At 39.6% G+C, this 22,091-nt stretch overlaps 1 protein-coding gene across 1 annotated transcript in view; it reads right to left on the bottom strand.

Moving 5' to 3' along the window:
- Window positions 1–22,091, bottom strand: part of pex14 (peroxisomal biogenesis factor 14) — a 46,754-nt gene that overhangs the window by 22,171 nt on the left and 2,492 nt on the right. Inside the window, exon 3 of the mRNA XM_086141404.1 lies at window positions 6,021–6,105. Coding sequence (XP_085997530.1) covers window positions 6,021–6,105 — 85 coding nt within the window. The remainder of the gene's footprint in view (window positions 1–6,020; window positions 6,106–22,091) is intronic.

Genomic DNA, 22,091 nt, shown 5'->3' with positions numbered 1-22,091 from the left:
AATGCATTATTTTAATTTCTTCATTGTGATGTAAATGTATTACATAATTTTGCAAATGCCAATATAATTTAATCTTCAGATCTTTTTAATGATTTTAGTGATGATTAAATTGCAAAGGGGTCCCTGATGGAGAATCAGAGGGGAAGAGGAAAAAAAATCTTATGAACATCTCTTATGTGGCAAAAAAAGGGTTTATTCCAGGCACTATATCCAGTCACTGTTGTGGCTTCCATCTTTTAATGAGTATTTCACAGCTAAACAGAGGATCATAACTTTTATGAACTACATGCAAAATAGCATACAATTTATATCAAAACGTACAAGAGAAAGCTAAAGACAATAACGTCCATGCATTATGCTTTATAGACGTTGAGGGCCATTGTTTAATTTAACATGGAAAACCCACCATGAGCAGTGATTAGCTTTACTTTTTTACATCACCTCTTTGAGCAATTTCCCTGTTTGTCCATTAATGGCGCAGCCTCTCTAGTGACATTATTTTCAGAAGAATTAAATTCTCAGCATAAGCACTTTCCATTCATTAAGAATCAGCAAGAACTTGAATATCGTTGTGTTTCAAGTAATGGCTCTTGAGGTTTTCAAGAATAAGTCGCCGTTCAAAGGTACTTCGAAATAACACGGATACTGCCACCCGGACTGGTCTTCAGAACTTACAGAAGCATTCTCATGAAGTGTTGATGTCGCCTTTCGAACATTTAAAAACAGAAATGTACTCGTCACGTGTGAACTGGATAGCATAGACAAGATGACTGATGTAGTTGTCCTTAATTCTGACACTCGGCAGCCATGGGATTCAAATCCAAACAGCACACTGACCCTAGATTAGAAATCACACTTTCACCTCTCCATAAAGCTGCATCCCAGAAGCACCCACTGATAATCTAGCACAGTTCTCATGACAAGAGGAGGTCCCTCTCGTCACCTATTTAAATGCTCCAAGGACCTTAAATGGCCATGAAATTTGTTGAATAATTGAAGGCAAATATTGGCCGGCCTTTAGTCTACAGCAGGTCCTGAGTGCCAGGAAGTGGGGAGCGCCATGTGCTGAGTTTGTGCAGTCAGACTGCACTGTCAAATAAGCAATAATGTGTCCCTGGACTCCTGATTCATCTGACCACAGCAGACTGCATGGTGGCAGACTATTGAGTGAAACATGAAAGGATCTCAATTTCACCGAATGACAATAAAAACATGTTTCGGGCTTTTGCTTTCACCTTGAATTGCAAAAAAAAAAAAAAAAAAACAAGCAAAAACCTTTAGGACATCATCAAACTTAATGTATGTACATCTTAATGGCTGTTTATATCTTTGATGTTTTTTTTTTGTTAATAACTATGCATCAAAATAAAATACATGGAAATTCCTAAAGCAGTTTTCTACACAAATTATAGCTTGCCAAGATGTGCTGTAGGCTCTGATCTGTTTATTGCTGAGGTGAAGAAAGCCGCAAATGAAAGCGCACTCAGATCCTAAAGAAAAGGCAACAAGGTGAAAAAGAGTTTTACATATAAAAGGCAAAGAAGAAAAAAGGGTTTGCGAAATTTATTAGAGGTTCCAAAACCTGTGGAATGACCCCTGGACCCCCATTTCAGATCGACCTGTGTGGAGATGAATTTTTAAGACATAAATTACACCTAATGACGACACCATAAAAAAGAACAATAATGGAAAGCTATTCTGTATTTCATTATACTGTATTATTTGGTGCACCTGATACACGCAGTGCCTGTTTATGAGTCACCGTATTAGCAGATGCTCAGCCAAAGCATTTGCTTTGACCTTGCCATTCTCATTGGGGCATGAAATTACGGTGCTGGCACCTCGATATTACAGCTATAAATACTGTAAACTGCATATCTGGGCTACGTTTTCTATTGTCTTTCAACATAAACCTGATCGGTATTTATTTAAAGGAAAACCCATTGCTCGTCAGGTTATTTACAGCTCTATTTTCAGTGGCTCATATTCTCTGGGCATTTTTTTAAGGGCAAAGAGGCAGTAAGGCTCTTACATTAAATCCATTTCTCCAATTCTGGCACTTCTGGACTTTATGGGTCAAGACCTCGGCAGGACAGCCAATTATAAAAATTGCTTACTAAAATATTTTGGGTGGTAAAAGACGAACGCCTTTTCATCTACGGCCTGAATTATGAAGTTGCCCTTGAGGGACATTACTTACATTTTGAATATCGTATTTATAAAAAGATGCATGGCAGGGGTCATAAATAGATAGAGGTCAATGGGTTATTACGAAGTCGAGCGCAACCTGTTTCTGACGCCACGATGGTAAAGGAACTACTACATGTCATTGGGTTTAGTACAACTGCTTGAAAATGTTACACCCTAAATAATGACCACTCTCATAGAGTATTCATTTATGTATTAAAAAAAGAGACTCTGCTCTCATTTCCCTGCTTTATTGCCTTGTACTGATGACAAAGTAGGCAAGGCCTAGGCTAGGTGGCGCCGTGGAGTAATTTATAACCACATCAATCCCTTTACCTTCTATACAGGCCTTGGTCATTGTCATTTTTGTCCGAGAGGTGAGTCGCATAACCCCACTCTCAAACAGCACCCTATTAATATCTGGAATGATGAACCTTATCCTTAGCCTTACCTTCATACCAGGTATAGTAATAGACCAACAGCCTACCTGTGTTTTCCGTGACCCTTGATCACAGGCCGTCCACTCAGGGTGAAATCTATTAGCATTATTTATTCAACTCAATAACAACTGGGACAACATAAAAAAGAAATAAGTCAAGCCATCATTTAGGTGTCACCAATAGAAAATGTCCTGTGCTTGTTTGGCATTCGGAATTTACCCAAGATACAACAATGTTAACAACTCTCTGTCCTTTACTTCCCCCCACACAAACTGAAGGCAGTTTGCAGATCTGGGTGCACCTAAGCGATGATAGTTTTGGGGCCATGGTCAAAATGATGTGCTGAAAGCTGGAAAATGCGCTAGCTTTGTCCTGAGAATACGATTTTTTTTTTTTTTGCCAATTATGTATGTAACTGCTAATTGTCTGGGCTAAATTGTGGTGGCAAAATGGGTTTCAACACTTTAGTTGTTGCACCTTGTAATTGTGGAGGTGGTAGAAGGTACAATTCTCTAAATGAGTTGGTGGCACATTATATTTCACTTTAGCACAATAAAATTCACTTGATCTTGGCACTGAACAAATACAATTAAATTGCCTCAAGACCACAGCAAGACATTAAATGCAATTCATTACCAGACTCCGTTGTAAAACAAAGGAATAGCACCTTTTATTATATCGGCTTTTACGTTATATCCAAGAAAAGTAAAGTGTACTTTCAATATCAGCCAGTTGATTCAACAAGGACTCAAGAAGGTCAGCTACAAATATTGGACTGCATAATTGCCAATTCATAACCTGAAATTGGGAGTTAGAGGAAAACAGAAAATTATATTTTCCAATGAATATTGAAATAAACCGCACTATTAAGATCACCTTAAAAAAGAGGGCGATGTAACCATTGAGACATCCTTCACTGCAGATTAGGGCTCAAATGTGCAGTGAAATAATATGCAGGAGCAAGATTATTGTGTAAAGATTCTGCAACATGCAATCAAAGTGGGCCCTATTTCCCCCTTCATCAGCTGTCCAGCGTAAATACTGGCAGCAAGAGGAATCCAATTTAAATTCCACTCCACCGAGAGATGGTATTGTTTCATTTTATGTGTGCTTTGACATTTCTGGCTGTTAATATAAAGTAAAATCCAGAAGTATTTACATAAATATGACATTAAACTGTATTAGAAATTAAGACTGGCACATTTGCCGTGGTGACTGGAAGGAGGAGGATGATTGAGTTTCTAGGTCAAATGGCTGAGAGGACAACACAGACTGGGTACAAAAACAGGGCGAGTCATAATATTGGCCTCGTGTTTGGTTTATTTTTTTTTTATGGGAAGGTGTTGTTGAAATGAGAGATCTTGTCAATGCAAAAGCTAAGAAACAGTGTGTACAAAGTGTTTTCATCAAGCATAACAAATACTACTCCTGACTTCATAAATCAAGACTTTGGACCTTCGGTGTCATGATAACTAAAGTATTCATGAAATAACACCTGCATTTACTAAGCAACATCAAAAAATGGAAGGGGAGGCTCGAGTCAGACCGAAGTATCATCAGATAATTTTAATCATTCCGTATCGGCGGTTCACAGATCAATTAGTACTGCTGAATGTCTCGGCTGATATGAAAACGTTATAGTTATATATCAACATGGCGATCTATTGGTTTTTTCACTGATACATTGAGGTTTGAAATGCCAAAAGTGAACTTTAACATCATTCTGATTTTACTAAATCAGTGATATTTCACTTCTGTTTGACATCTTACTGACATTAAATTGAGATCTTATATCAAATTGATGTCCAGTGCAGTTGGTTGGTATGAATTATTTGACAGTATATTGATTAGGCATTAACTCTACCATGACTACATTGAAATGCTGCTAAAATTCAATGACGTGATAATTAAATACATGTTGCCAATAAAGCACAAATTGTGGAATTCCATATGTTTTGTACATTCATTTTGTTTTGAACATGTATCTATATCAGATTGGTTTGCACAGTAATAATGTTATCAGCTCCAAAATCCAATATCAAGCAGGCTCCTATGGAGACAGCCTTCCCCGACACAGTACCTTAAAATAAACAAATGTGAAAAAAGAGAATGTGTGTGTGTTTGAACAGAAAATGGCATTTCTACAAATATATAAAGGGCTGAGGTGAGCAGATTCTTTGAAACAAATCGGCAAAGCTTACTTACGGATGACTAAGATAGGCAGCTTCTTTGTTGTATGGCACTACATACAGTGGAGCTGTCTAGTGTTCTGTGCTTTGTGTTTCATTGCTCTAGTTTATCTAATCTTTATCATCAGTATCCCTATGATCGATGCCCTATTTCAAAGTGGGGATTCTTTTTTAGATCTATTGTTGAACCAACTTTCCAAAATAAATCTACATTAAAGCCTCATGCATATTTTATGTACATGAAGTACAGTAGGAGAAAGCTATTTCTAACATGCCACATAATTTAAACAGCAGAGAAAATCAAACAAAAGGAAAAAGAAGAGTATGACATCATTTGGTATTGATGAGTCCTGTTATATTTAAGGTTGCCCAGAGAAGATTTGGAGTATTCCTCAGCTGTCGATTATTGGAGACGAAGACAAAGAAGAAATGTCAAAAGATATCAAGAGTCATTAGAGCCACATGAGATGTGTGTTTGACCAGCCGGCAGCCATGGATTTGGTTTCAGGTTACCTTCCCCTGTCATGGAGCTTTTAGGCTCACTTTTCACTGTTTGGCCACTCTAATGCTAGAAGCAAAGTCCCTCAGCACTGCAGATGTGATACAGTCTCATAAGTACCGAACATGCAAAAAAAAAAAAAAAAGGAAGAATCACCAGAGTTTATCTGAGGTAAACTTAATTGAGTTCAAAGTAATAAAGCTTTTTCCAAGTGTTATTGCTCAAACATTATTGCACCACATGTCGAAAATAATCTCGATAAATTGCACAGAAACTGAGCAGTGAGCAAACATTCCTACCGTCACAGATTAGAAAACCTCCCTTTGTCACGCCTCAAATTTACAATAACAGTTAAATTAAGTAAAAGGGTTAAAATGCTGGAAGGCAATATTGATAATTCCATTGAAAATGCAGAGGGAGTTAGTCAATATTAATTTTCCTGAACCCAAAGGAGCATCCCAACTGGTGTGTCATTTACTCACAGGGCCTGAATCATGCACTCTGAAGCTAAATCGACCCCTATTACTTCCCTCAGGGAAAAGAGCTACAACCATAACCTTTGACCCAGCAATTTAAAAAAAAAAAAAGAAAAAAAAAAGGAAAAAAAGCACATATGTATGGCCTACATTTTTTTTTTAAAGAAAAGGGTTTCAAATACAGTTTTGGGGGCCATATCAGGGGTGTGACAAAATAAATGTCCTTTACCTTTTTTCTTCAAAAAAGCTTTTCTGGTGGCCAAGGGACTTTGACGTACTTTTTGGTTTTGTAGAAATTTGACAGCAGTGGCAATCTGGAAAAGAAAGATGTCATTTAAAGCTTCACAATAATTTCATTAAGAGAGGAAACAGATAAGCGGTGCAACCAGTGATGCTTACAATAATACAAACATGTAAGAAAATGGTTGATTATAATTCCAGACAGCAATTAAAATGTTGTACTTTAAAGTTACCTCTAAACCCCTAAACCCACACACCCAACAGCAAAGTGAAAGACCACCTGAACGCTTTCAAGCTAAATGTGGAGAATGACCAAATCAGCAGTTATAAAATTAGCCCATCAAGAGTTCTGGACAAATGGAGTATGGAGCTTAATTTGCTATTACCCTCTTAAAGACAAACTTCCATTCTTAAGTGCGCAGTGAAAGAAAATCTATACTTAATGCAGAGGTGATCATTTGTAACTAATAACTTGAGAATCCGAGGCTGAAAAGTTTTGTAATTCTTCCAGTTAAAAACCTGCCATGATCAAATCACCCAGCCTGAATGTTGTAATGACTTGAAACATTAATGCACTAGAACGTTAAATAGCATCAGAACATCAGAAGTTTTAAGTGCACTGCTTTCATCGATTCTATTATGTTTTCCTTCGAGATGCACCTTAATTTTCCACCCTGGTATGCATTTCCAAGCACTGGATGGAGGAGGGAAAAAAAAAAAAAAAGAAGTTACTCAGATAGCATTAAAACGTAAATTTCAAGCGGGCGCCATGAGTGGCGCCTCCTAAAACAGATAAATATGTAAGAACGCGGGGAAAGGGGAAACACACCGGAGGGAAGGTTTAGATGACTTATTATCGCACCTGTGGTCCCTGTGATTCAATTGTAAAAGTCATCCCTCTAATAGGTTGAAAGGTTTTGATTACTCTTCTTTTCTCTTAGTGTTGAAAGATACAAAGTGATTGAGCGCCCTGCCAGTGGTAATTCATTTTGGGTAATGCATTGCATATAGTATGAACATGTTTCAATCCAAAAGAATAGCAGTTTAAACTTGTCCAGTGGGTGGGTGTGGCAGTTTAAATAGCTCAGTTTCTGCGACAAACGCTTCTAGGAACAGGATCACGATAAAGGCCACTTTGTGGCCCTTGAGAAACGAATTGGACTTTTCAAAACTCTTGTAAGGGAAACCTTACTATTTCGGTAGCTGTACGTGTGCAAAAGTACGAGTGGAAAAGCGGCACTGAAAATGCAACCGTGAATTTTATCCAAGTTTGTCAGATTTATCCCAAGAGATGGAACCAGAATGTATTTAGAACACTAATCTGCACTTTCACTGTGACACTAGCATGACCTTGATGTACACAAGGGCTACAGAATTTCCTGGATCTCTATATGCTGAGGCTTATTAAAGTCAGTCACCCGGAACCTTCATTGTGACAAGCAGATTAAACCATTTGCATGGTGAGCCCCCTCCTCATGTTCGGGGCCAAAGGATCCAGTCAAAACGCAGAGAAAATATCTCTTTGATAACAAGACAAAATCATTCTGCTGCCGGTGAGGCTCTCGTTGCTTTCGAGCAAGTGACCTGGCAGAACTATTCAAAGTCAAGGCAGAAAGCAGATATAATAAACACGCTGAAATCTAATAGTGAAATATTCATTCCGGTAAATAAGAGAGTAATGGCGATGCTGTAAGGACCGAATGACCTAATAGAACAGGAATATGCTGAATGAGCAAACTATGTTTTTATTTCCTTAACATTGCAATAGAATAATATTGACAAAAAATTGTGGCAATGTTAATAGACATAAGCACAACATATTAGTACGGACCAAAGCAAGCTCAGCGGCAAACTAATGAGGCACATGTCCATTTGGTTAGTGGTAAATCTTCAGGGAAAGGAAAAGTGCACTTCTTAGCTGATGACATAGAAGCTTCGCACAAGTTCCACCCAGACATCTCAATCAATTATAACCACATTGCACAGATTTCAGGCTTGTCTTGTTATTGACTTATGGATCATCTCAGTTATAGTGTTGGGTAGCATACTACTGAGCTTTTAGGGGGTAAGATGGATAACAGTACAAGATGCATTTGGGTCGACATTAGAAATACAACAAAAAAAAACCAAAACTTTGTTATCACTCTGTTCAGAAAACTCGTGAATGGTTTCTGGTTGAAACAAAATAAATGAATGAAAAAAAAAACTGCATTGCAAAGCTAACCCCGCAAATGCATCGAAGAGCTCAATAATAAGAGCAATAACCTTTACAAACCAGATAACCAATAAAGTGTCAGGTAAAGCTGAAAAAGAGGCAAAAACTCAATCACAGGAAGAGATAACATTAACCAACACACTTAAAGGGAGTGAAGTTGATGAGCGGACAAGATTACAGCAGTGTTATTGAATTTGAATTGGACAAGACTTTGCACTGCACTCGTCTGAAAATTACCACCGTGATACTTTGACATGCGAGAAATGAGAGCGAAATCCATTTATGTTCGAACCGCATTGTTTTTAAAGCAGGGGAAATCGTTGTAACCAGTTGTATATTTAAGATACACCGAGTAATAGCACTTAACTACAGTATCGCTAGAGGATCTGAGAATATTTTGCAGCAAGACAGAGGGATTTATGATTTGAAGTGTTTGAATGACTATCTTTTATAGGGTAGATAGTCAAATTTAGGCATTTAGTGATGGCATTTGGATCCCAGAAAAAAAAAACAAAAAAAAAAAACCAGAAACTTAAAATTATCAATTTTTTTATTGAGGTATCGGAAGGGTCTGTATTAGCTTTAATGCTTAAATTTAGTTTCATGTGTCAACCCAACCCAGGACTCGGATTAGGATTAGAGAAAAAACATATTGTGGTTTTCCTTTAAGACACATCTTCCATGGAGAAAACACATAAAAAAAAATGACAAGCACTGTATTGCTTCAATTTTATTTTACTGCTCTATACTCAGCCATTCTTTAATCAATGAGAAAAAAAAAACTATAGAATTTTAACACAACAGTGAAGGGTTTCAGCTGGCATGATGAAACTACAATTTGGGTAGAAGGTACAACAGAGGGGCTTGGGAGGAAATCATTTGCAAGTACAGGATCAGTCTCAGTGTGAATCAATTAATTCGAAAATTGCCCTGGCCTGTACATTTGTGGAGAAGTGCTCCTGATATAATAATAGACTGATAGACATGGACAAAAATTGTGTTAGGCTAGTTTCGGATTTCCCCCCAAACACACTTTTGGAGGGTCAAAAGCGAGAGAAAGTGAGAGACGGTGAAAAATGAAGCTCTATATTAATTTGGTGCTTTCATGGATGATTTGCTATCAGGAGCAGCTGTCTTAAATGACTTAACCCAATACCTTCCTGATATAAGAGCCCGGCTAAAAAGGAATGAAGTTTTAATGCAATTACTGTATTTCCTTTTGTCGCCGGTTGATGTGGCCAACAGTGCTTTTTAATCTTTTTAAAAGAGGAGCTTTAAACGGCCTTCTAATTGTGACACTGTTCCCGCCTTAATATGACCTTTAGCAGTTGAAGCAAGGCCTCATGGGAGCAGCTATGGGGAATTATTGACCCTGAGAGATATCAGGAAGTGAGGTGCAGAGCCTATCATTTGGCGAAGCAGTGCCACATCCAGTCATACGGACACAGCGGGCTGCATCTACAGTGCTGCTAGGGTTCAATCATGTAGGCGGGCGCTGCAAAATTTTGCCTTTTTCATTTCTTGTCTTTTGAGGAAAGGTGTGAGAAGCCTAAATGAAAAAAAATCTAGCTCAAAACTCAAATTAAATGTTAAAGAAGACAAAGGTTACATTTGCGTCCTTGCATGATCAAGTAAATGTTAACACCTGTTGAAGCAGCGCTGGCAGTGAAAGTCAGATACAGTCTTTTCTGTTTTCTTGTGTGTTCTACTGTAAGAATGTGGTTATTTTTTATTGATATGTTCCTACATTTCAAATTTAAGAAGGTCAGTGTTAACATTTCAGGAGACGAAATGGGTCATGGAAAACTTGATTGACATTTTCTTTGCAAAGGTTTAAAAATAACATACGGCGCTGTATCAGTGTCAGAGCCATGGGCAAGGCAACAATCATGACATCAAACAGGGATTATGCAATTTTGGAGGGAGGGGGGGCGAACAGAAATCAAGCTTTTTTTTTTTTTCAAGACTGCATGTGCAGGCCAAACTTTCCATTCAGCAGCATTTCCCTATCAGCACTGTCATCACAAACATGGAAAAGTTGAGTAGGTTCAGCAGTAGGAAACACTGGGGGCTAAAGTACATTTGATCTGCCAAGGACTATCAAACTGTAAAACTGTGAGTACAGATAATTAAGATAATAAACCAGCACTGACATTATGCTAAAGATCAAGTTCGCTCATATAAAGATTTTAAACAATTAAAATGTAAAATTATGATTACATAAATTCATGATTCAGTGTTTAGAGCTGAGTTGGGAAACTAACTCTTGAAACTACTAATTATACTGCAAGATTTAAATGATTCACCGTCTGAAGATCTGGAAGAAAGACAAGAACATGATTGACATGAAATGTATGAAGTATATGTTTTTCTTTCCTCTCACAAAAAATGACCAAGCGAGAACTATGTGAAGTATTTCTTTTATTGCGAGATCTAAACCTGACGAGAAACATGTGGCATCCGGCCAAATCAAAACTCATCGCAGACATACTGAATAAAGCCGGGCCTGACATTTCTTAACGCGCAACTGTCAGTGGTGCAGCCTGGGGTTGCCCTTGCTAAACTGGCGAGACAGATGACTGTTTAGATAAGGACATCCCCAGCGGAGCCCTGAGAGCCCAGAGAGCCTCGATGAATAAAGAGCAGCGACTCCATCGGTGACACCTCTCTTTTACCCACTTTGGGGAAAAAAAATACTTCTATATCCCACGAAATTCCTATTAATTCAGGTAAAAGGCCTCCACCGTGAGTCTGGGGCTGCTCTGAGAGACGAGGGTCATCAGAGATTAACCCGTGGCACTTTAGCAGCGGGGGTGCAAGAGGGGAGTCGCAGTGGAGCACAACAAACTACTTAGCCACCACAAAACATTCCAGCCCCTTCTCAGCTGCAATCCAGTAATGGATACTTCCTCAGCTCCTCGATTGGTCAAAATGTTTTCATACAATAATTTAATTCAGAAACACATTTACAAAGCAGGAGTAATCAATTTTAATTAGTTGATTTTTTTTTTTTTCAATCGCATAAAATTTAATGTACTGCCATCGATCTCTTTTGTTCTTTAATGCAGTGCCTCTTCCCTGTAATTTGAAGCTTTTTTTTTTTCCCCCGCATTCACTGATGGCATTCTGTGACAAACAGGACCATGTGCTCTTCAGCGTGGAGGATTGACATTTCTGTACGGCGTTCCTGAACAAAACTTTAGATCTGGAGGGTGAACCTGAAAATTGCTTTGTATCGTCATTTATTAAATTGACATCTAGTCAAGTTTGTCTGATGAGGAAAACAAAACAAAAACTTTAACACAAGTGTAAATATCATGATCACAAAAGGACAAAAAAAAAATATATATATAAAGTGAGGCATGACAATAGCCTGATATTTTGGGACAAGCAGCTCTGCGTGCCTGATAGTAGGACTTGTAAATTTTACTGACAACACAAGCCTGGCAAAAATTAAATCCAAACTAAATGTGCTACAGAGGAGAAGTTTTGTTCAAAAGCGATTTAAAAATAATACAATTTCTTAAATGCCATTTCATTATACAATGAATTTATTTTATTTGATCAAATCAATTTAAAACTATTCAAAAGAAAAAATGAGGGAAACGTGGCGCTCAATAAAATAAAGGGGAAAAAAAAAAAAGACAAAAAGCATTTCAATTTAATAACGTTTTTTTTTTTTCCCCGACTGCAATATAGTGATTAACATGGATTCTTTGAAAATACTCCAATGAGGAAAAGGTTAGAGAAACACAAAGGCTTTTCTTAAAACTGCCACTGCACTGCACGCTGTCCTCCTTATCGCCGAGATCCACTGGCCTTTCACATTCGGTTAGTTGATTGAGGCAAAATGCAAGCAGCACCAGCAGCAAACAACGTGGAGCTTGTGTCCGAGCGACACACCACAGAAGTTGTGTTACGGTGTCAGGAGGAGAGCCGCTTCCATCACGAGCAACTTACATTGACAGGCCTATCTTCCTTTGTTGATCCAAAGAACTTTTCTCATTGAGGCGGCACATCCACACAAGCGCGTGCGCGCACACACACACACACACACACACACACACACACACACGCACGCACTCAGAAATTCACACGAAACACAGATACCTGAAGTGAACCCCTGTGATAGGTAAATGAGGCCGAGAGCTGGGGTTAAGACAGGGCGAGTTGGCTTCGCTCGTGTGAGCCGTCCTACCGGCCTGCCAAATTGTCTTATGAAACCGGAATGGACGGTCCAGTGACAACAGAGGGTGTCCTTTTATTGATCAAATTATTACTTCTTGGATGTACGCGCGATCGGAATATGCTCAGCCGAGACAACTAGACAGATTGTGACATTCCGGTGACATTATAATCACACGTCAACCCTTCTCCAGTCAAAAGGCTGAACGCACTAATCGTGCGTCTTGGATCAGCAATTTCATGGTCTTCAAAGGGGGCCAGGAATTGGTGGCATGACCCTCCGCACAGGGTTAGACCCCTCTTTCCTCAGCGAATGCCACGGAGTGGAGAGGAAAAAGATGGTGTTAAGGGAGACGAGTCAAAGCGGCTGGTAAGCCAGAGAAGATTAACATCGCCATCTACTGGTTAGGGGTGACGGGAGTGGAAGCAAAGGGGGAGGGGGGAGGCTGGCACTTTACCCTTGTGGCCTGTCTCTCACTGAGACCTGTCAGAAACATTTAGACACACTTGCCAAGACAATGGGCCACACATCTACAGCGGCGGATAAATCAGAATGAAATCACAATCAAATGACGGGGAGAAACTTGAGGCAGAAGAGCTTCATTCGGGTTTCTGAGTGCAGGCTGAGTCTGTTCCAGATCTCAGTAAGTGACAAAGAAAAATGCTGGCTAACTCTCCTTTTTGGGAGGCCTCCAGCTGCCAGCAAGAATCTAACCTCTAGAGCAGGATAAGCATAAAAAGAATGTGGCGCTGACAGCATCAGAAAGCAACAATCACCAGGCTCACAGAAGTAGAGTTCTCTTTATTCTCATTTCACAGCATGCCGGTATGAACACGACAGCTCGTCAAATCAAATAATAATTCTTCATTTGAAGCTTTCTGAACGAGTGAGGCAACACACTGAAGAATGAATGATACATTTGACATTGGCCTTGTGAGAGTCACATCGGTGGTCCCGTGGAGGCCGGGTGACACGTTAAAATGCGCTGACTTTTCAGAAGAAGAGTTTTACACGCAAAACAAATACATGATCAGATAGTTACAAGTGCATTCTATATACTGAACGCATCACAACATTAGCTCACCTATAAAAACACTACATGTGTATTCACATAAATGTAAGTTAGTGATGTGATTACTCTACAATGTGACAATCTAAATTGGGCCATTCTGCATGGAGAATCCTTTTACTGCTGCTACTGTAGGTGCTCCTTAAAATCCTGAAGCACTTTTATGGACGTATGGGTGGTTTTTATTGCATCAAAGTATCAGTATTGATACATGCCATCCTAAATCAAGTATTGATTGGACTCAACTGCAAGTGAAGATTAAAAAGTGTTCTGAGAGACCCTGATGTAACAAAGTGTGAGATTTTCTGTCATTTATACGAGGCACGCCTATGTCTGATCCTTGAAAGTTCAGACACAATTTTCAGGTTTTGCAGCATTTCTCACATGCAGACTGTCAGCTTTATGATCATAGTTGGCAAAAATCATTCATCGTGGTGTTTTAATATGTTTTTGGAGAAACAGAATAGAGGACATTATAACAAATCTATTGAGAGCTGGGCTCCCTATCAATCCAAAGTAACATAGTAATCTCCTCTAGAGAGCAAAATAAAATCACAATAATTAAAAATAAGTGTTTTCTAATCATTGTACACAGCAACCATACTTGGTGCTCCAAAGAATTAAATCTGGTGCGTGAAAACCCGTTCGAGCTTTTCATAAGCTCATGTAGGCACGGGAGAAAAATGCATGTTATACTGGGTCCAAAAGAATAAGAAGAACAGACAACCCACAGTGAACCACTATAATGTCACACAGGGTGGCGTGTTACAGCAAAGGGCTGAGTTGGCAAGCAGCTCAGCAGCAGACGCACACCTGTTCTGACATTTTCTGTCGACCTTGACACAGAAAACACATGACAATGCCACTCTCTGCATTTCAAAAGTACAGGGCATTTGATGAAGCCCCTTGACTTCCCCCTTTCTCATCCCCACGATACCTAAAACCACTTTCTACACAGTGAGGTACAAATCCATGGTTCCTATAGACAGATGAGCGGTCACACAGTGACCATAGATAGCAGGGGAAACCGGGATTTGTAAGCAAAGACGCAAAAGAAAACTCTGTCAAAGGACTGCGGGGCTCTTTTCGTTTCGTTTTCGTTGCGGGGCTCATCATACCATGTCTTCGGACCGTCTCGATTGTTGAAATCCTTTCATCTACAACTAAAATCGAGGCCCGAGCAACCGAGCAGACAAAGTTTTTCTTTTTTAAGATAGCACTTTATTGATCCCCATAGGGGAAATTCAGGGAAATTTTACCGGTCTATACTTTTATCATGTTCTGATGTTACTTTGCTAAAATGTGATGACAACTGTGGAACTGTGAAGACAAACACAAAGATGAGCTTTAGCAACAGTGTCTTCGGTTTCATTTAGGGGAAAAACATCTTGGTCAAAACACATTTCTCCAATTTCTTAGGCTAAAAAAAAAAAGCCACAGCAAACACGATCACAAACATCACATTAAGAAATACCAAGATGACAACTTATCTGAAACGTTTGATGCATATCTTTCATTCTGGAAAAAAAAAAGCCCTCTTGTTTTCGATGATATCATACCGAGACTGGCGAATCAATTGAAACCAAGATTTAACATTTTTATAACATCCATTAAGCATTCGTTTACAGTCAGTACAGTTTATCATTATTGGGCTAATGAGAGCTGAACAGTTTAACAGATGTCTTCTGTTTTATATTGGTTTTAAGATGATTCATCAGAGATTCTGTCTTTTGTCACTTTCATTTAAGGCCTATTATCTGTTTTGTTTTTTTTTCTCCTCTTTCTCGTCAGATTCTCCTGATAAAAACCCTAGTCTCAGAGGTCTCTGGGTGCCACACACTGCGAAACTCTGAAATCCCATTACCATTTTGCTTTCATTATTTCTAATCAAAACCAGAAAACTGACACATATTAATTAATATCCATTAACAGTTGTTGCCCCACTCCAAGAGAAGATGTTGGGGGAAAGAGGCAATTAACTTAACAAAATAGTAATAATTTAAAAAAAGAATGTTTTTGAAATGCCTGATAAATGTCGTATGGGGTCCCATCTTAATAGAAGAAGTATAATATGTTCTTGCTGTCATATTCCATTAAACTGCCATTACAGTCTTGATAGAACTATTAGTCACTACATTATTAATAACATTAATGTATTTACATTTTTGGTTTACAAGCCAGCTTTCATGCAATAATTTATGAACGTGACTTCAGATATGTTATAGCGTTCCCCATCTCGGCTCTTTTGTGTTTGTTATTGATTGTGAAAACAGTCAAAATTCCTAGTCGAAGCCCCCCACAACCCAAACCCTCCATCTCCCGCCCTGCCTCCCCCACCTTCTAATGTATTGGAGTGGGCTGTTTACATTAAAGGACTGGAATAAAGTGCATTTACATCTGAAGCATAACTTCATAATTTACATTCCAACATTTATTAGAGGTGACAAACGAGCATTTGGTCCACTCGTGCTTTTCCACAATGCGGCGCTCATTCAATCCATATAAATTACAGCTAGGCTTTGCGGTGCAAGAACAAATTATTTTATTATATTTATGCATGTATGACTCTTAGGGGGTTACTAAGACAAACAGGGAATTACTTGATTAGGCCAACTGTGGTTAACAAAGAAAGAAATATTAGATTGAGGACAGGGCCAGTCAAATTTCAGCATTATTTAAATGTTTGGCTGCTATTCAAAAGGTCTAAAATACATAGATCTTACAGTAAAAGCTTTAGATATACGAGCATAGTGTAATGAGTAAACAACATACACAATCGAAAACATTTACAGTAAAACGGCATGTATTTTATATAGTAGAGAGGGCGCTTTTATTTACTGCTGTTCCAACGTCTTACCCTTTGCTAGAACTAATATTAGTTAATTAAAAGAAACTCGCCTAAAAGGCAGTATTATATTACATAATTAGACAGGGCAGCATTTTCAGAAGTGTAGTTACAAATGCGCTGAGGGGATCCCGGCATTTGAAAAAATATCTGGCGCTGTAGGGAAGCTTGCCGACAAATTAACAGCTAATAACTTACTGGGAAGCCAGATAAAAGCAGGAAAAAATGCTCCCCAAAGTGTCAATTACAAATAATTTTTCCTCTGATTTCCATACTTGTGAGAGCATGATATGCTAAAACGCATTCTAATAGGAGTGTCAAACTTGCAGGGATTTTATTCGAGTTATTTATTAATTTTTTTACACACCGGATTTGTGCAGGGAGCGCGCTTCAGAACGGTCTCGGCTCTGAGGGCGTTACGCGTACATCTCCTGCGTTCGAGCGCTCGCTGGTCAGGGACAGACAGGGAGTGGTGGGGAGGTTGAGGCAAAAGGGGGTGGAGGGGTTGGGGGGAAATTATTAAATATGCTGACAAATCAAAGGGTCTCAGTACCTGAATCACCATAGTCATTTACTTATTAAGGCCAGGATGCTTCCTGTCAATCAAGAGCCATCACATTCTCCATTTGCAGCGGAAAGCAGGCGTAATTGCTTCTCATACTAATCAACACAACTTGTGTAATTATGCCTTGAAAGTGACATTGGAGGCTGAGAGCGATGTGAGCAGTCTTGACAGCGGAGACATCTCAGATTCATCGGGAGATTTCCAACCTCGCTGCAAGGAGACAAGCCACTCTCAGACCAAGTTACTCACTCGAGCAGTTTACAGCCATAAACACAAAGAAAAGACGATAAATCAAGCTGAAGTAATTACAAAGCAGAAGAGAGAGTATAAAGGAAGCTCGGCTCAATAAGGCCACTTTCCCAAGTATATTGAGGCAAAATGACTGTGCTGTAATTAAGCTGGTGTCGTATTTCTATCATTTCTTCCGTAAATATGTTATGACAGTTCACTAGATTGTGGGAGAATAAGAAATTACAGTTCAGTTACCAAGTTGTTAACATTAATTTGCTGGCAGAAAGGAAAATCCTACAAATAAATTTCCAACGTATTCATTAAAGTTTATTGAATTCAGCTTAATCACAGACTTAACATCTGGTCTTCAAAATGAACTTTGATTAAAACTTCCTTAAAAAATCCTTCAGAGCACTGGGAAAACTACTCGGACCATATTCCCCTGCTGCCTCCGCGACTAGTCACCATGTGGCCGGGGCAAGAGGGTCAGAACGAGGTCAGATTACGTCTCACAGCTAGTCAGGGTCATGACATGAAATGCTATCTGCATGAAATATATAAAAAATCTACTATTAATATAAAGTGATATATCTTTCCTTCTTTCTTCTGCCTTTGACTTTTTCTTCTTTGTGTGCAATAAATTATTATTTTCAAAGGGTCCTCGATGATATCATTAAAAGCGTGTGTCCTACTCAGCACATGAGTGACAAAATAAATAAAATTTATGAAATTGGACGGCCCTCATGGTTTGGAAAGAAGAATAATGTCCCTATCATCAAAACATCATCCAATAGATCTGGCGTACCACTAAGGGGAATAAGTAAATTGAATTCATTTACAAACAAACGTATCTGAAGGATTTACGGCTTAGAAAAAGTTCCACGAAAGAACCAAAATCATCATATCGCGTCGCCACTCGCTGATGACCTCTAAACTTGAGAGTGTTTCTGACAAAGAAATGCTATTTTGGATGTGGCATTTCGGAGAAAAAATAAGCACGGTTACTGAAATAGAAAACAAAAGGCTTTACAGGAAACGCTTGTGTGGTTCACCCCCCAGCATTCAACTCTAATGAGTCAAAAAGTGTGACCTGCACTTAAACAAAAAGTCAAAGCCAGAAGCTGTAAACTCATTTTCCCCCATTCAAGCCAGCAACGTCGGCAGGACCTGGAAGATGTGCTCCGAGCATGCACGATAAATCTGACGTGAAATCATAATCATAAAAGCAATTAGCTGACCCTGCGCCACTCGTCCTTGGACATGACAGTGAGAATTCATACAGAGTCCTCTAAGGAAGCTGGCTGAGGGGTTGAGTGAGGAGGGGGGAAAAAGTGCAACACAGCAACAATAAAATGGAGGGTCCTTCCTGTATCATTAACCATTGAAACAAGCAGCATGTGATGCACTATGAATGTTGCACACAGTAACAGAATTTAGAGTGACTTTTCCCCACAAACGTTTCAAACACTCGTCGGCAGATGTGTCAAAAATACAACCGAATACAGGGGGGAAAAAAACAGGACGTCTCTATCCTGTATGTTCCTCTTGATGCCGAAGGACGGTGCAGTTTTCTGATGTCGTTTAAAAACAGGTTTTCATATCACGTTATTGGGAAATCTGTAAGGATGCATTTCAGACATGCCTTTGTTTTTGTTTTTTTGTTTTTTTGCACCTGCGGAGCATATATCATGTTCGCGCTGGAGATGATGTGACGCAAAGTGACAGTAAGATGACAAGTAATCAGGTTTATTCAACTTTTCCCTTTCAGGAAGTGAGTTCAAAAATGAGGAATCTCTCTCTCTTTCTCTCTCTTTCTCTCTCTTGCACGCACATTCACAGGCACACACAATTTTACTTTCCAAGCAGTAATTACAAAGAGGCCGAACTAGTGGCTGCCACCTAGTGACCGTCTTCTTCAATAATCATGAAATATCTCTATGGCTCATGCCCCCATTCGGACCATAACTCTCCTTTACTGCAGACAGCTCCAATAAAGGATTACAATTACAATTAAAGTAATGAGCAAAGAGGAAAAAAGGAAAATCTCACAGAAGGTTCCCTTGACTAACTAAATGGTAGTCTGGTTTCTTGACAGAATTGAGTTAACATACCAGAATCATTAAACGCTTCCATTTCTTATTCTGCCCTAATAATTAATTTTGAGTGTGTAAAAACCTGCAGACCTCAAAATATTGAAATAATGAGTGAAGCGATGAATGTCAAATGAAGCAAAATATGAATGATCAAATATGAGTCTGGACTATTGTTGTTACCTTAATGGATATGTGCAATGAAAAACATCCAAATCACTTATTTTCCTTTTCTTTTTTTTAACTATTGTGGAATAGAAATTATGTTGAGAGAGAAACAAATGGACGCAAAAGAGTTTGTTCCAAGTGTTTAGAAAAAAAAGGCATCTAAAGACACATGTTCCACAGGGAAATTTGTTAAGAGTAAAAATAACAGAGTCAAGACCCCATAGTAACCTCTGACTTCCTGGTATCACCACTGTGTTACATTTATGTTACACCCACACGTCAGTGAAGAGAAAAAAGAAAAAAAAAAACTCTTTCAAGGCGAACATATGAGGAACATCTGTCTGCCTGAGTCTCGGTGCTCAGCAGCAAAGCTGTCAGGGTGGGAGAAATGAAATGATGGGGGGGCGGGGGGGGTCCAGAGACATAAGGGGACAGAATCTGCGGTGGAGCCTTCATGTTTCTGGCTGTACCTATTACCGTTGGCAGATTCTCTGCCAACTAGCCAGGTCCCCTGCAACTTCTGCCCTTAGAAAAAACTGTTCCGCCATCCCACCCTCTCCCTCTATCGTATGATGGGTGTTGCAGAGGGGCTACGGAAATTTGGAGACTGCTGAGCCAAAACAGATCACTTCAAAGCAGCTTATTTAACGCTTGCTAAATTTTTCATCATAGTCGGTTAATATCCTGGGGAAGGGGAGCTTTTGAAGTTGCTGTGAGACCGGGGATGTTCTTACAATTCTTTGTCCCCTCCCATTACATCTCTGCTGTACTAAAGCCCCCAAACTTAAACACACTCACACACAGTTTATATTACATATGCCCACAATCCACACTCTGAGGTGTGCGCAATTGGTACATACGCGTTGTTGGCTCACAGAAACCGTACCAAAATGCAAGCACATGCTTTTTTTTTTTAAGTTGCGGGCCTAGTATTCCTTTTTCAACATGCGAATATGTGACAATATTTCGATTAACAGGTTAAATCTGCGGCAGATCAACTGTAAAGCCTTTGTGGAAATCATTTGGACACAGTTTTCTCTCAAAACACAGCAGCTAGGGCTTGCATATGCTATCTAGGACATATGCTATCTAGCTTTAATTTAGACATGGTGATAATAATAATCTAGGCAAATAAAGGAACTCATTACATACATTTATGATCAATTAGCTAAAATATTGGATTTAAGTAATCTTCATTGCACTGGAGAAACACCACAGTTAATTATTTGTGTAGCTTAACCTTAATACGATTTTCCACACTTAAGATATCATGACATCCGTCAAAAAAAAAAAGGGGGTCTTTATATAATGTGACAGGTCCTCTACCCCAGACCAGAAAGCTCCAGTAGATACCAACAAAAAAGGAAAAACAAAGAACACGTGGTGTCCTGTCAAAGCAGGATTTCATTAGCACACAAATAAAGATTAAAAAATACTGGGGAGGTGGGAGGTGATTTTCAAGGGGTAAAAACAATAACTAAACTGGTCAAAGGATTTTTTTTCACAGAGAAAAGTAAATTTTAGGTGTGACACCATCATGTGATTGATGTTTTTTTTTTTGTTACAAACATACATATACACATACAAAAATTTCACTTTTTTGGGCAACGGTATGGAAAGTACCAGTGACTGTGTATCTGTGTGTGTGTGTGTGTGTGGGGGGGGGGGCGACTTGGGAGAACGCTGGTAGGAAAAATGGTCGGAGCAGACCCTGCCGGGTGTAAGGTGGGTGGGGGATACACTGGGATGAAGTAGTGTGAGAGCAAGCAAAGACCAGAGCCAGAGGCAACAGCAGCGGCTGGCAGAAACTGGTATACCAGTCAACCATGGAACACACACTCACAGTCTCCTTTTTTTTTTTTTTTCTTTTCGCCTCTCTGAACTTCAGGTCCAGACCTGCGCCTCTGGACTGGATGGGGGCAGGGGCTATGGCAGCAGGCCCTGAGCTGGGCCCTCCTGCCATGGTGGAAAACCCACAGAACTCTGTGTGCCAGGGCCTGCTGATCTGGGCGAGGTGAGTCAGAACCTCTTAACATGACTGGTGTCCCCGGCCTGACACAGTGGCTTGTCTGACATGTACATGTGCACAGAAATGCTATACAAACGTGTGCGCCCCCCCCCCCCCCCCCCCCCCTCCCCTTCTCGATCTCTGCCCTCCCAACCCTGCCAGCACTCCCTTTCCTCTCATCCAGATAAAATCCTTTCAGACACAAATTTCAATTATTCACCTCATCCAAATAATGCCATGTGACAAGAATTATCCCTACTGTAATAATCCACTTAACTGGGAAAGAGCAGCTCATCAAAAAGAGAAAGGAGAAAAGGGGCTGGAAGTGAGGGTGGTGGTGGTGGGGGGGACTTGTCAACCAGCCTCGAATCAGGACCTTCATAACAAGAATTTCTTTCCCTTTTTGAGGAGGCAGTCTTGAAGCGCACTGGGATGATGAAATTGAAGTAAATTGAAAGAAAGCCTGGGAGAATGCTCCCACAATCAATAACCCCAGGATTAAATTAGCCTTGGCATGAAGGGATGATGGGGGGAAGGATGAAGAGTGAATGGCGGTGAATGACATTGAGACATGTTGGCTGAACAATACAGCTCTCATCTAACCTGGATGCGGTGCCCATACAAGGACTGTGAATGTATATGTGATGCGTTTCATCTCGCTAAGTGATGAGACATCTCTGGGC

The sequence above is a fragment of the Fistularia commersonii genome, chromosome 34 (genome assembly GCF_037954325.1).
Source record: "Fistularia commersonii isolate RoL2024-O1a breed Wild chromosome 34, RoL_Fcom_v1.0, whole genome shotgun sequence".
NCBI lineage: Eukaryota > Metazoa > Chordata > Actinopteri > Syngnathiformes > Fistulariidae > Fistularia > Fistularia commersonii.
The sequence above is the reverse complement of the archived record's forward strand: the minus strand, read 5'-3'. Positions and strand labels throughout refer to the sequence as shown.